Source organism: Chrysemys picta, chromosome 9 (genome assembly GCF_011386835.1).
Source record: "Chrysemys picta bellii isolate R12L10 chromosome 9, ASM1138683v2, whole genome shotgun sequence".
NCBI lineage: Eukaryota > Metazoa > Chordata > Testudines > Emydidae > Chrysemys > Chrysemys picta.
In genome coordinates, this window is record NC_088799.1 from 64,654,219 (window position 1) to 64,669,924 (window position 15,706).

At 46.9% G+C, this 15,706-nt stretch overlaps 1 protein-coding gene across 1 annotated transcript in view; it reads left to right on the forward strand.

Annotated features, from left to right (window-relative positions):
* The window catches only part of GABRA3 (gamma-aminobutyric acid type A receptor subunit alpha3), a 118,829-nt gene that overhangs the window by 79,605 nt on the left and 23,518 nt on the right, over positions 1-15,706 (forward strand). The window contains 2 exon segments of the mRNA XM_005285702.5: positions 566-786; positions 12,102-12,184. Of these exon segments, the coding sequence (XP_005285759.2) occupies positions 566-786; positions 12,102-12,184 (304 nt within the window).

The following is a 15,706-nucleotide window of genomic DNA, read 5'->3' on the forward strand; positions in this document are numbered from 1 at the left end:
GCTGGACCTGCCGCCCCTCTCCGGAGAGGCCATCCCAAGCACCTGCTTGCCAAGCTGGTGCCTGGAGCCGGCCCTGATGGTTGCATAAAGTTAGGCATCTGAATCCATATTTAAGCTCGTGAGTTGAAATCATTAGGATCTGCCTGTGTCAGTTGCATCCTCTGCTTCCTGTTATCCTGAAACTGCTATGCAATGTTGCTGATACAGAAGCCTGAGCAGTGCCACCCTAGGGGTGGCTGCATTTCATTGGTTGGTGTATGATCCCAATGGCATATGTACAGTGTATAGGGCACTTTGAGATGAAAGATGTAGATGAATACTATGGGGTATTCATGTAAAGTCATTATACCAGAGGTAGCAATTCAAGCTTACCTTATGGTCTTATCAATCCTGGAGAATGTCACCCTGCTAAATACCACTCCGGTCCACAATCATGAGTGCAGTGCTCCCAAAACCCCATTGCACTCAATGAAGGGAGCGGTTTTCATTCTCTGGAGCTTATGGGGTGACTTGCAATGAAGAACTAGATAAAATCAGGTCTGATTTGCTCTCCTCTCCCCCCTAGGAATACACTATTGATGTCTTTTTCCGGCAGTCCTGGAGAGACGAGCGGCTTAAGTTTGATGGCCCCATGAAGGTCCTCCCCCTTAACAACTTGCTGGCCAGTAAGATCTGGACTCCTGACACCTTCTTTCACAATGGCAAGAAATCAGTGGCCCACAACATGACCACACCCAACAAGCTGCTGCGCCTGGTGGACAATGGCACCCTTCTGTACACCATGAGGTAGGTGTGCCTCTCCTGGGCATGGACAGAACCTGAGCCCATGGTTCTGCGAAAGCCCTAGGCCCTGGCAGGGCCTGAGCTGAGGTGATCCTATGGCATGCTCTGTCCAGGGCTGTGCAAGCTTCCCACTTTTTAAGGACCAAAATGAGTTTAATCTCTTGACAGTTGAGCTGCAGATTAATCTGCATAGTGTCAACAAGCTATCGCGCCTACAACTGGAAAACAATGCTTAACATTTCGGTAGCACGTTTCAAACATTCATTAATCCTCACTGTGGTCCTGGGATGCAGGTCTCTCAGGATCAATATGCTCCTGTTTCCAATGAGGAAACTGAGGCACAGAGGCTAAATGACAGGGTGTCCCTGAGTAAAGAGGTGAAAATACTGGGCTTGATGCTCCACTGCCTCACACCATTGTGGACTCATTTAAACCTGTGAAAAGTGAGTATAAGGTGCTGCTGCATCAGGATGGAAGTCGCATTTACACTATACTGCACTCACTTTAAATCAGGAGTGATTCCATTGTACTCAGTGGAGTTACACTGGTTTTAAATTAATGCAAGTAAGAGAAGGCTCAATCTCATAGACTCATAGACTTGAAGGTCAGAAGGGATCATATCTGTCTGGCCTCCATTATCATAAGTATCTGAGTGCCTCGCTATCTTGAATGCATTTGTTGTCTCTACATGCCTGGGAAGCTGGGCAGTATGATCAGACCCCAAAGACAAATACCTAAGAGAATAAGTAATAAGACCCCCCCAAAATCATTTCTGGATTTTTCTGCATTAATTAAAGGTTAGCTTGCACTCAGCTTGAGACGTCACAAGACAACATGGAACACAGAGATGAAGGGAATCTGAAAATGCTGATAAGGAGTTATAGATGTGTAGAGCATCTACATGGACGTGGAATGAGAGGCCATAAGAATGAAGCCCAAGGGTCATCAGAGCCCAAAGACTGAAAAATAGTTGGCCTCAAATAGTCTATTACAAGGATATAAGAGAAGAGAGCGACAAGCCACCACAATGAATGATCCAACAGATCTAGCCCAAAGCAAGGACTCCACATCCTGAGAGATGCTGAATCCCTGCAATCCCTTCAGTGGTTCACCATCTCTCAGGATTTACTCCCAAGAGACCGCATGGCACTGGATACCAAAAGCAGCCCATAGCTGAGATCAGGGCTTTTCATTAGGTAAAATATCAAATGGCACCAGTAGCTCTGCTGCAATCCAAACTTTCCACATCCAGCTGAGTTAGTCACTGCAAAGTCATTCCAACTCTTTATGAAAGCAGCATTACTTGAACATCTGGCTTGGAACTTTGGCTGCAGTGGGTCACGCTGAAGTTGGAGGCTTTGTAAGAGATGGCCCTGGACAGTGTAGTCGAAAAGTTTAGAAAGAACAGGGTAACAAACACAGCAGGTTGGAAATTTTCCAACTGACAATGCCATTTCATTGAAATCGAAAGGTCAGTTTTGATGAAATTTCATTTGTAAAAACTAATCAGAACAGAACACTGTGATAAGGGTGAAAGAGCAGCCTCTGCACTTCTTAGGGGCAGTGTCCCTTCTGAAACAGAACGGTTTGATTTTTCATTTCAAAATGACATATTGTTTCCAATTTGTATAATATAACGTGATTAATCACCGTTGAAATTGGATTGAAATGTATTGATTTTCTCAAAACGAAGCATTGCAATCAACTACCAGCAAACGAAGAAATGGAATTTTATTTCCAAGGGAATTGTGAGAATGTTTTAGGTTCCATTTCATAATACACAAAAAGGCCGATATCGCAGAATTTCCTATGAAATAGCAAATCTGTTTTCCACACAGCTCTAGTAACAAAGAAATGGCCAGTGCTCTGTGTAGGAAAGTGCCCATTTCAAGCCTACTACTTCAGGGTTTGCCCCCTTTCCAGAAATGCAGCATGATTTTTTGTCCCATATGTATCTAACATGACTTCTTCCCCATGGCCCCAAAGGAAATACCTGCTGTGGGCCAGACTGGATTTGTGACAGTACCTTTGTAGGGCTGCTCAGAATCAGGGCCAGTGTAAGAAGCCTCCCCTCACCTCATGCATCCTGCCCCTTAGGGGTGCAGAGACGGCTCTTTCCATGACCCCCAGGTGTGTGCAGCTTTCTAAAAAGAGCAGTGAGGGGGCAGATCCATGCCCTGATCCCCTCCCCACCTCAGAACTGGCCCAGCCTAGTCACACTAGAGGGGATGGGGCTGCACAGTCCTGATAGCATGGTGGTGCATGCACACATCCCCAGACCTATTCAGTGGGGAGCCTGGGAACTGATTGTACCTCTCTGAGCTCCCTTGGGAAGGTGTCGCTCGGCACTCCCTCTACTCAATGTGTTCAGTCTAGCTCAGTATGGCACTATGCAATTGGACACACGAGATACTGCCTTCTCCCTAAGCTTGCAGCGGGTCCCTCCTAGTCCAGCCCCCTAGAGGCATCAAATGCTAAAATAAGCAAATAGAGGCATTTCCAATGCTATTTATACTGTTAGGAAACCAAACTTCTCTTCGCCAAGAGTTTGCATTCATCTGTAGCCGCTCTGCTGGAACAGCAATTCTGACACATGCATCCAGCATCGTGTGACAGTATTCATAGCTCCTGGAGAGAGGCCCCTTCATCACTGAACTGCGCAAACCAACTGCAGCTTAGTATCCAGAGATATCATAGCATCACAGCACAACCTTCTCACACAGCGTCACAAAGCAGACATCAGCACACAGTGTCAGGGCATCCCACCTGGACTGTTTTATGGCCTTCCCAGCTCCAGCACAAATATATCCTCTCTGTGTTCTCCTCCTCCTGGTTGCTGAGTTATAGTGATCAGTGTTACCGTTCCCTACAGGGCCGGCTCTGGCTTTTTTGCCGCCCCAGGCAAAAAAGCTTCCCACCACCCCCGGCCCCCCGGCGGAGAGTGCGGCAGGGGAGGGCGGCGAGCCCGGCCGTAGCCCCGCTCTCCCCGGCCAGCTGGAACACCGCAGGGAGGGCAGCGAGCCCGGCCGGGGCCCCGCTCTCCCCAACCGGCCGGAGCGCCGGGGGGAGGGCAGCCCCGCTCTCCCCGGCCAGCCGGAGCGCTGGAGGAAGGGCGGCGAGCCTGCCGCAGCCCCGCTGTCCCCAGCAGCCGGAGCGCCAGGGGGAGGGCGGCGAGCCCAGCCGCTGGCCCGCTCTCCCTGACTGGCTGGAGTGCCGGGGGGGAGGGTGGCGAGCCCGGCCACGGCCCCGCTCTCCCCGGCCGACTGGAGCGCTGGAGGAGGGTGGCCCCGCTCTCCCCAGCCGGCCGGAGCGCCGGGAGGAGGACGGAGAGCCCGGCCGCGGCCCCGCTCGCTCTCCCTGACGGCCGGAACGCCGCCCCCCTCCAGGTGCCGCCCCAAGCACGTACTTGGTCAGCTGGTGCCTGGAGCCAGCCCTGGTTCCCTACTTTCCCACCTGCTTGGAGGAACAGCAGTAGAACACAGGGGCTTTAGTCCTGTTATGCAGTGCTCCCTCTGCTGCTTTGTCTGAGGTCAGCCGCAGTTTGTAGAGCAAGTCTCAGGCGCATGTAGTTCACAAAAGCCACATTCAGCCTCCCACAGACGAAATGTAGCTCTGGAGCCCAGACTGACTAACGAGTGTATGTGGATCTGCACAGGGTGTGAAAATAGCTCAGCCAGAAGCAATGGGCTTGATGTAGGAATGTCAGAGTTAAATCTGTGGGCTGTTTTATTCAGGTCAGCCTAGATGATCATAATGATTCCTCCTCCTGGCCTTAAAATGTATGAAAATATCACATGGCTAATTCTGTGCATAGAGCACAACACTTTGAGAACTTAGCCCTTAAAGAGTCCTACTGCTCTGCAAAGCAACTCAAAAAAGGCATTGTGGGGTTTACACATGTATTGTTTCTGTGATTTCCAAATTATATGTGCTCAGGTAAACATGGGGAAAAGATGTTTTCTTTGATTGCCAGCCCTGCAAACTCAACTGGGGACCTGAAAGGCAAGCTGGGCTCTTTTGTTTTCAGGCACCATCTTCAAGCAATAAAGGTTCTGGGGACCAAGTTATCTCCTTAGTGAAATACGTGCAGCTCTTTGTCTTCAAAGGGACTGCAAAACTAGTAAACTGTTGTGGCTACCATTGGTGGTGGAACAGTGAGGAAGTTACAGAGAAAGCTCAGCATAGACACAGCCTGAGTTCTGCCCTTGCTAAAGGTGTCACAGATTCCATAGTTGTTATTAACAGAGAGGGACCAAAAGCTGGACCATTAAGCCTGAGATCTGAGTCCCAAGAGCCAAATTTGTCTCTACAATTAAGCTTCCATGTTGGATCCAACAGCAGAAGAGGCCTATTTTCCTGCTCAGTTTGTGTGCAGCTGAACAGTTGCAAGGACCAGTCTTAAATGGCAGAAATCTCATAAGACCAGATGATCCCCATCTTGGGCTGAAATACTGCCTTTTGGGGCTGAAATTTCCTGAAAACAAATAATGAGATTTCAGTGCTGGCAGATCCAAACTCTGAATCCTAGAAGTGACTCAGCCTCGAACCCAAACCCCAGACTGGAGCCTAAACCCAACTCAGAGCTCAACACCACCTGTTCAGCCTACCTGTGATTATTAAGGAATAGCCTGGGATAGCAAAGTGAGGTATAGGAAAGGACAAAGCCAAAATGATATAACTGGCATAAACAGAGTCTCTGGTGCTGTACAGGGTTCTATAATGCTTTGTACCGTATAGACCAAAGGATTATCACTTTTAACTTCAAGTATCAGAGGGGTAGCCGTGTTAGTCTGAATCTGTAAAAAGCAACAGAGGGTCCTGTGGCACCTTTAAGACTAACAGAAGTATTGGGAGCATAAGCTTTCATGGGTAAGGTGAAGTGAGGTTCTTACCCACGAAAGCTTATGATCCCAATACTTCTGTTAGTCTTAAAGGTGCCACAGGACCCTCTGTTGCATTTAACTCCAAGAAATTGGAATGAGTCTATAGCTCATCCGCTAGCACTACACAGCTAACTGCATGAGCGATAATGACACATCAAAGGTTTTGATAATCTCATGGTAACCATGAGAACTGAAGCTGAAGTAGTTTGTAGTACCATCAGCCCCGGAGAGGTGTATTTAGCCTGATACATACTTCTTGCCATTGGATTTAGCTGTTTAAAGGAACTCAACTGATTGTATGAAGGAAAACATAATTTCTTCCTGTGTGTCTAATTTTTGTCAGATTGTTCCTGCTGGGGGTGGAGCAGGAGAGGAGAAAACTTAGCGCTTGCAGGGTGATTTCAAGACCACTATAAACAAAAAGTGTGTTGTAGGTGGGTGGGACAGAGAAGATTACTGATTAGAGGGTAGAGTGGTAGGATTATGAGATCAACTAGAGCTGGGTGAAATGTTTTGGACCAATAATTTATTTGCTGAAAACTGCAGTTTTGAGTTGATTGAAACTGTTTATGAGTTTGGGTCAGATTCAGTGAATAGTTTCAGCCAAGAAAAAAAAAGACATTTTTTTTTTACGTCAAAACATTTCAGTGCAACATTTTCGAAACAGAACGTTTCAGCTCTTTGTTGTGAAGTGAGCTTTTGTTGTGAAACCTAGTTCATTTTATTTAAAAACAAAACAAAACAAAGGATTTTAAAAAAATTAAATGAAATATCCTGTTTTGAGTGAAATTAAACATATTATTTGACCCTAAACAAAAAAAAATCAATTTTTCATTGTGGTGAAAAAAATTGAAAAAATGTTTATTTCAGGTTGACCCAAAATAAATTTTTCCCCAGGGTTTTCATTTCTGTCACTGAACTGAAAAATCCGTTATTTGCCCAGGGCCAGGTCAGAGGTACCTCAGCCAATCATCACGTGCTGTTTGGGATTCGTAGTGATATTTCACAGCTAAACTATCTGAGCCCCACGATGGCATTGCACCTCTGAGCTAAGACTGTTGTCTCTGTTCACTGTAGTGTTGCAGTAAATATGGATAGCATAGCTCTGCAACAAGTCTTTTTGCACAAGTGCTGCAGAGGCTGTGGTAATTGCCTGAGAAATGAGACATATTCCTCTTAGTCTGACATTTTGACATTTCATTAGGCAAAGCATATGGTCCTGAAGAGTCCTTGGGCCAGGAACAGGGCTCAGCAGGAGAGGCCATCTGGGGGGAGAGGGGAAAGGGAGGGATGTCTCCTCTCCTGAGCTGTGATTGATTTCAGAGTCCACATCAATATTTTAGCTAATTAGTGCACAGCAGGATGAGAGAGTGAGCATGCTGGGGTATGAGAGAGCGAGAGATCACATGTGTGAGAGTGTGCACACACATGTGCAAGAGAGAGGAAGTGTGCGTGAGAGAGATCACGTGTGAAAGCCATGGAGAGTGTGTACGTGGAGGAGCACAGTGTGTGTGTGTGTGTGTGAGAGAGAGAGTGCATATGAAAGTGCACATGTGTGAGAGAAAGTATGTGAAAGCACATACAGTTGCATGTGAGAATATGTGTGTGTAAGAACGTGTGAGAGTGCATGTGTGTGTGAGAGAGAGCACATGCCTGCCCCTGTGTGCCCTTGCGTGTGAGAGAGAGAGAGTTCTAAGGCCTATTCCCCTTTTCCCTACAGTGAGAAAATGCTACCATTGGTCATGTTATCTGAGGCATTAACTTTTTGGCTGGTTGAAATAGCTGAAAAGTTTCAGGTGAGATTTTGCCTGAACATTTTAGCCATTTCATTTCCCAGGGTTTTTCAAGACCTCAATGTTTAGTTTTCTGTATAATTTCAGGGACCCCCATATTCCCCCAGTTTATGGGATGGGGAGAAGCTGTTGTTTTGTGGTGGGGGGATGGGCTCCTTTTGGTTTGGTATCAGCTAGTAAAATATTTGAGCTTGAAATTCCATCCGTTCCATACATTTGCAATTTCACATGAAGTGGCCATGGCAGCCGTCTCTGGCCATTCTGGCTTGTGCAGGGCTACAGCAATGCCCAGAGGCATGCAAACATCTGTGATACACAGAAACAGATGCAGACAAAGTCAAGTAGATCGGAAGTGTCCAGAGACCTACAATACTGATTCCACCTACAGATGTGGAACATTTTGTGCTGGATCCTTCACACCTAAGTCAAAAAGACTGATTGCTCTGATCTATGGGCAGCCAGATTGAGGAATATGAGGCTGAGGGCCAGGTGGATACTGTCGTTGCTAATGATAAGGTGCAGCTGTGGGAGAGACTGCCTTGGTGCTGCTCTAAAGTACACTAGGACCATCGTGGCAGGGACCCGAAAATCTGGGGTCTGTAACCAGCATCTTTGTACCCTCCGTGACTCAGCCACTCCCAGGGGACACTGATGGCAGCTGAGCATCTAGCCCTGTATAGTTAATTAAAAAGGCAGATTTGGCTTATTAGAAAAGCACTAATGATGAGAGTGTGTCCTTTGGGCGGGATGACTTTGGAATCAACTCGCTGGGGTGCTTTTGAAATGATAAGGTCATCAGTAAAGCAAGAAGGATCTGGGCCGAAGAAGGCGGCTAAAAGAAAGGGTAAAAGAGGCCATGGATGGTAAAATGGGCAATTTCCACATGGATGAAAACAGCAAGGAAGTTTGAAGTTCATGCACCAACAGTCCCATGCATGCATCAAGGTCCCAACAGTATTTTTATGCCAATAACATTGAAGGGTGTTACAAGAAAAAATCCATTCTAGCTGGAGAAGAGACATTTGCAGCCCAGAAAGACATATGTCTCCCTCAAGGACGGAGTGATAAGAACTATGCAGACCTGACAGAAGAGCTAACAAAATGCTAAGTTCCCCAAACAAATTTGTAGCTGAGAGAGAGACGCTTCACTTAAGAAACAAAAGAGAAGTGGCAAGTGTATCTGATTTTCTGGGTGTTCGTCCCCAATCATTTTGGGAGCTTGCTTGTCTGCCTTTTGTATTTGGGATCAGAAATCTAGAATTAAGACATAGGAACTGAAGCTGGAATAAGTAGTGCATGCAGTGTTAGTATGTGAACCCAACGAAGGAAATGGACTGCAAACATCAGACCAGATACAGAGCCCATGGCAGTATTTCCATTGATGTCAGTGAGTTTTGGATCAGGCACTGAAAGATACCTTTGCCTACGTGCCCTGTTGTCCAGTCCGCACATGAGGAGGAGTGAAGAGGACATCAGCAAACTGGGGGCAGCATGTGTGGTTTTGTTGCTTGGGGATGTTACTTCAAATCGCTCAATATTTCTGTACCAGGCCAAGAAGCCAGAGCTGGGGTCAGAGAGGCCTGGGCAGCAGATCACACTCAGCCAGGAGTATGAAGCACCTCACCAGCTGTGGGCTGGATTGGGAGCCCCTCACTCCCAAAGGGGAGCCATTACATGACTAGTCTCATTGACTTCCATTTAACCGATCCCCACTGGGAATACAGGATTCAGTCTGGTGCACAGTAAATATGCAGGACCTCTCCCTAGTGAGAGAGCTGGTGTTTTATAGCCCTGCTCACATCTGTGTGTAGGGCACAAAAACAAGTCTCCCATGCTCCATATAGGATTAATATCAATAATGTAAATAGGATCATGGAAACTGGCAGAAGTGCCCCAGTATCTGTAGTTGCTGAAGAAACATACAAGTGAAAACGTGCTCCTGTTACGTGAAGAGAAAGTGGCATAGTACTGGAACATGGGGGTGGAGATGAGAGAGACTTTGGGATGCTAGCAGGCCAATGTAGGGTACAAGTGGTCCTGTTTGCCTTTCCCATTAACTGTCACAGAAGGAAATTACTCTTCACTATACTTCAGTCATTTGCCTAACAAGTTAAAGACCCTCACTGAGATCTACCCTGCCCAGGAGAGTGGGTTCTCTGCACCCATCTGGGCCCAGCTGGCAGCAGTCCTACATGGATTGTATGCCCAATGTGCCCTGGCCTCTAGCCATGGCCCTTCCCTGCCACTCCCTGTTCTTGCCCCTTCCTCTACACCATGGGGGTTGGGAGGTGGAACAGGAACTGGGAATGGCAGCTCTGCACAGCCTGTTAGGTCCTGTGGATATAATTACAAGAAAAATATAAATCTGCATTTCATTCAGACATGGGATTGTGAAAGGCATAAAAGCAAAAAGGCATGTTGTTAAAAGTGTCAGACTTACATTTCTCTTGCCTCTTTGGCCTTGCAAGAACCTATAGAAAGGCAATCAGAAGAATTGCAGAAATAGGGACCTGTAAAGTTTAGAGAATGTGTTGTTCTTATAGTGTGTGTTTCTAGATGATGGGAGTGTGAGGATTTGTGGGAATTATAAAGTCACCAGACCCCTCTAACTGGAAGTGATATCCAGTTCCAACACTACAAGATTTATTTGCTAACCCAGCAGGACAAACATGACAACACGTTGCATCAGAGCAATTTTCTAACAAAATTTGTTCAGTGAACAGCTAGCTGACAATAAGCATTTCTGCAAGACCTATCTGCTTTTGTATTCAGTTGAACAGAACTCAGAGTGCTATCTGTAGCAGCTCCATCTACTGACTCAAATAATGTTGCACAAACATACGCTCCATGCAATCTCAGTGTAGGGTGACCAGATGGCAAGTGTGAAAAATCAGGATGGGGGGTGGCGGGTAATTGGTGCCTATATAAGACAAAGCCTGAATTTTGGGATTGTCCCTATAAAATCGGGACATCTGGTCACCCTATCCCAGTGATTTCAGTGAGGCTGCCGAGGGAATGTCATGCCAGAAACTGATCAATTATGTCAACCTCAGTAGATCCAGATACCTGGATCTAGTGGTTCCCAAGTACATTGTTTCTGGTTTGCTTCACAACAATGATCTGTAAACCTGCTTGAGAAAAGTTTATTTTTGTCCTACACAAAATTTCAACAAAATCTTTTTTTTTTTTTCATTTTCATCAGAAATTTTCTTTGAATTTTTGGGGGTTTTGTCAAAAACTCCCAAATTATATTTTTTTTCTTTTTGGTATCTGAAAGACAAAATCTTTTTAGGGTTCTTTGGATTTGTTTGTTTGTTTTGTTTTGTTTTTTTACAAAAACCTGAACATTTTCAATGAACAAGTATATTTTGTTTTGGTGAAAAATTCCAGTTTGGTGAAAGCCATTCTTCATCAAAAAATATTGCAATGGAAAATTTTCAGCTAGTCTTTGTGATTTAGGTTCTTCTTAAGACAACGTTAGCCTTGGTCTAGCTCCATTACCTGCAGTGTCCATCAGCCATGCCTTCTAGCGAAGACATAGGAACCTTTCTTGACCATCTGAATTCTCAACAGTTATTTGGGGTCTCTAAAGCCCCTTCTTTCTGGCTCCCTTCTGTGTATATTAAACAGCTGCAAACTTTCACCGCCAGTTGCAATAGTTCAAGAATGAGCATAAGCTTCTAGACTGAATAAAAACACTTTCTTGAATCCTTTTATTATCAGTCCCCTCCATGTGTGCCCCAAGTACTTTAGTGTCATTGGTGCTGTTATAATGGTTGCTGTGCCCCACCCTTGAATCAGCTGCATGTTAATGTGGAGGTGAAGTGATGATAGGACCACATTATGTCCTGCTGCTCCATGGATTCACAAGGATGTATGTGTGGAGAGAGTGGGGGAGTGCGCTCGAGGAGTCCCTGACAAACAATCCCCTCCTCTGCACAGCAGCAAGACACAATCACAGTCCCTGTCCTTCCCAAAGTGCAAGGTCTGTATCTCTGCACCCTCTCGGGGGGCCATAAGGGAGTAGGAAGAAGTGGAACTGTGGCCTAAAGATACCCCTACTTCATCAGCCAGTCCGTCTGGCCAGCATGCTTAGGGGCATACATTGTACCCTGCTGTAGTAGAAGGCACATTGTCCTGGATTCCAGGGAGCTCAGGAAGGTAATGAAGAGCTGTGCCCAGTTCTTCCCAGGTTTTTACTCTCTGAAGTGCTTTGATGGTTTGTCTAACCCTAGTAACCATATAGCATGTGGAGACTCTGAATGTATAATCCATCAGCTCTGCAATAAGGTCCACAATGCAACCCCTGGCATTGCTAGAACGAGGTGTTAATGATCTCTCCGCACATAATGCATAGGCAAACAAATGTACAGGATTTTGATAGATTTTCGAGGTGGCAATTAGTGGATAAAGGTGAACTTGGCCGGTAGGACTCAGTTTGCAAAATGGGGAAGGTGGCAAGAATTGAGTGCAATCTTTTCTCTCCATACCCAAGGCCCTGCTGCCAAGAGATCTGCTAGTAGTCAGCATTTTAAAACTGTGTAGACTTTGGTGGATATGGGACAAGATGCTGCAGCAGCAGCTCCATGCTGGATCCTTAGCAGATGAGCATTTACAGTGATGGCCTATGTTTGTCTTGTAGGTTAACCATTCACGCTGAGTGCCCCATGCACCTGGAGGACTTCCCAATGGACGTGCATGCCTGCCCGCTGAAATTTGGGAGCTGTAAGTGCCTAGTTCAACCTTCCTAAAGGGGGAAGGGCACACAGTTTTGTGTGCCCATATGCTGGTAGCTTATTTATTTAATGGAACCTTCAGTCAGGTATTTTAGATGGCATTATTATTAATCATACAGCACCCACACATTTGCCAGGTGCTCCATATAATGAAATCAAACTGTGCTGTGCAGCAGTTCCCACTGTGGTCCATAGGAGCTGTGTGTGTGCAGCTGCAGGTAATTTGGACTCCAGGGATGGGTAAGTGACCCTAGGTCTCACTGTAAGGTTACCAGGCTAGTACGGGGACAAACAGCTTCACTCACCTCTCTCTGGCTTGGGTAAGCAGTGCTCCCCCCACAGCTCTCTGTCCCACAGAGCTGGAGCTGGTGGCATTTCTCTGATGAAACCTTTGTCCATAGGATTTATTGAACTATTGAACTCCCAAGCTGTCAGACTCGGGGCTCTTGGGCAGGGTCCCCACTTCCAGAGTACCTGCCAGCTGAGCTGTCCTGGAGCTGGGGCTCTGTTCCCTCTTGTGGAGAATTCTGAAATTGGTTGTTTTCATTCCCAATCAGAACAAAACCAAATTCTGAAATATCTAAATCCTCCATGAAACAGAGTCACCTTCCTCTGCATAGCTCTACACATAGCCACCACCTCCTTGCCTAGTGAGCAGAGAGCTGCCCCTCTGGTTCAATCTACTTTAACCCTTGAGGGTTACCTATTCCCAACTACACAAAACAGTGTCCTGGATGGAAACTCCAGGAGAAAAGAGTCCCAGAGGAAGAGCAGCTTGCTCTGGGGCAAGGGTAGCTAACCCTGCATCTGCTCCTACACTAGCAAAGCCTGGAATCCGCTCTGCAGCTCAGATCCCATCGCAGGCCTGGAGGGAGAGGGCAGAGGAAGGAGACTCTCGCACACATTTTTGGCAGGCCCCCGCGATGGTGGAGTGTCATTTTTGTTTTTTTTTTAATATTTCAGTATCTGAATGATGGGAGTGTTGAAATAAGAAGCTGAGAGCTTGTAAAACTGGCCGTGATTATGATCAGTATCCATACGGCACCCATCAGCACAGTGTCTGAGCACACGGCTCATACTTTCAGTAGAATGGCATCAAAACCTCACCTATACCCCCATGAGGAGTGCACCCTCAGCTAATCCCCCCACAGACCAGGAAACTGGTCACCACGTAGTTGTAAGGAGTTTAGGCTTAGTCAGATCTGAGGCTTAAAGGGCTTCTGCAGTGTCCCTTTAACTCACCAGACATATTCTTTAAAGACTCAGCAGAACTCAGCTCAGGTTTCTGAGGATCCTGGCAAGCTGAATGGATCATTGCCGATCTCTCGTCCCTATGCCACTTCTTAGCGGTGGCAGCCTTCCCAGTGGCTGCAGGGTAGAGCGCTCCCTCGAAAGCAGGGAGCCAAGCTTTGCACAGCAGCTTTCACTTTTCACCAACCCACCAACCAACCCCTGTGTGCACATTGTTCCAAGGACTAGAAGTGAAATGAGTTTGAAGGTATCTCCGTGCTCCCTAGGAGATGTATGTGCACATTGTCATGCCATGCTGCAGTGACTCAAGACCATGAGTGCCAAGCTCAGGGCAGACTGTTAGGAACCAGGGCACAATCCTCAAACTGGTTGTGAGTTCTACAGCTCTCAGCTGCCACGGGCAGTGCGGGGGACCCTGAAGCTGTCAGCTGCAGAGGTGGCAGGTGCCGGACTCCCCCCGCCCCTCCCACAGCAGGGCTCAAATTCTCATCCTCCCTGTCAGCCGCATTTTGTCACAGTTATTTTTAGTAGAAGTCAGGGATAGATCATGGGCTTCCGTGAATTTTTGTTTATTGCCCAAGACCTGTCCCTGACTTTTACTAAAAATAACCGTGACAAAATCTTAACCTGTCTCATAGCCAATCCTATAATAAACTGTATAAAGATTTGTTGTATGCAGTATTGTTGTAGAGACAAGGTGGGTGAGGTGATATATTTTATTGGACCAACTTCTGTTGGGGTGAGTGACAAGCTTTCGAGTTTACTCAGAGCTCTTCTTCAAGTCTGAGAAATGTACTCACAGGACACTCTACTACAGGGGTGGGCAAACTACGGCTCACGGGCTGCTTCTGGCCCATCAGATGTTTTTATCCAGCCCTTGAGCTCCTACCAGGGAGCGGGGTCGGGGGCTTTCCCTACTCTGCCCACCCAGCGCTCCCCAGCCCCCGACTCACAATTGCCTTGATGAGCACCAACTTCCAGCACGCAGAGCCACACTGCGCAGGCGCGACTTCACCACGCTGTTACCGGGATTGGAAGCCCGCCCCTACATGGCAGCTCCCCGCTACACGGCAGCGCGCCCAATCCCTTCCCAATCTCCTACAGCTCCATGTTTGAGAGCCTCGAAACCGGCCAGGGGCCACAACCGTCCCAGCTATGGTGCCTCCGCCCATGGCAGTACCTGGTGCAGCTGTCTTGGTGTCACTGCCGGCAGGGCCCCTAGCAGTTCCCGGTAACACCCCTGTAGAGCCTCCCACCCCACCCTGGCGCCACACCCCATGGGTCCCCCCTCCCTCCACCTCGGTAACATCCCTTATAGAGCACGCCATGCTACACCCCATAGAGTCTTTCCCCCACCTCACTGGGCATATGTGGCCTGCCATACCATTTCCATACCCAGATATGGCCCTTAGGCCAAAAAGTTTGCCCGCCCCTGCTCTACTACTCTCTGAGTATGTTTCCCAGACCTAAAGAAGAGCTCTGTGTAAGCTCAAAAGCTTGTTGCTCTCCTCAACAGAAGTTTGCCCAATGTCACCCACCTTGTCTCTCAATATATAAAGGTTTATTAAATAGGAAAAGGAAACGAGAGTTATTTACAAGGTTAAAGCAGGTAAATATATAAACACAAATGAGTTACAATCTTAAGTTTCAAAAAGTAATAGATGCTTCTATAATAAGCAAGCTCTTTGTGACCTTTAGGGCTAACCCAGGCTAAACGCTAAGGATCTCTAGCTTATGCCTAGTAAACCTCGTCCCCAAGAGTCCAAGCAGCAGAGAGATCCTGTTCCGTCTTGTTAGAGGTTTTTATCTCTCTCCTCATTTGTGCTCTTAGTGACAAACACAGCTGACAGGAGGAATCGATTTGCATGACTCATCTTCATTGGGGGGAAGGGCAAAACAAACATCTTTGGTCCTCTTTAATGTTCCACAATAGTCTGTCTGGTGTCCAGGGACCTTTCCTGTTGGGCAGGACTTAACACTGTCTGTTGGAGACCAGCGCTTCACACTGGTTAATGTCTCTGTCCTGCCTGATGATTTACACAGTCACAGAGGCTTACAACACAATGGCTCAAATATTGCCTTACAATATGGGGATATATGTTGTAGATGAGATTAATGCATGCAGCAACTTACAAGCATTCAATAAAGTCTAAACACTAAACACATTCTTATAACTCTAACACCTATTTTAACAACACTAGCACACAGGTGAGCCAGGCCGATTTCAGCCATGTGTTTGTCAGTGATCCATTGAGACATG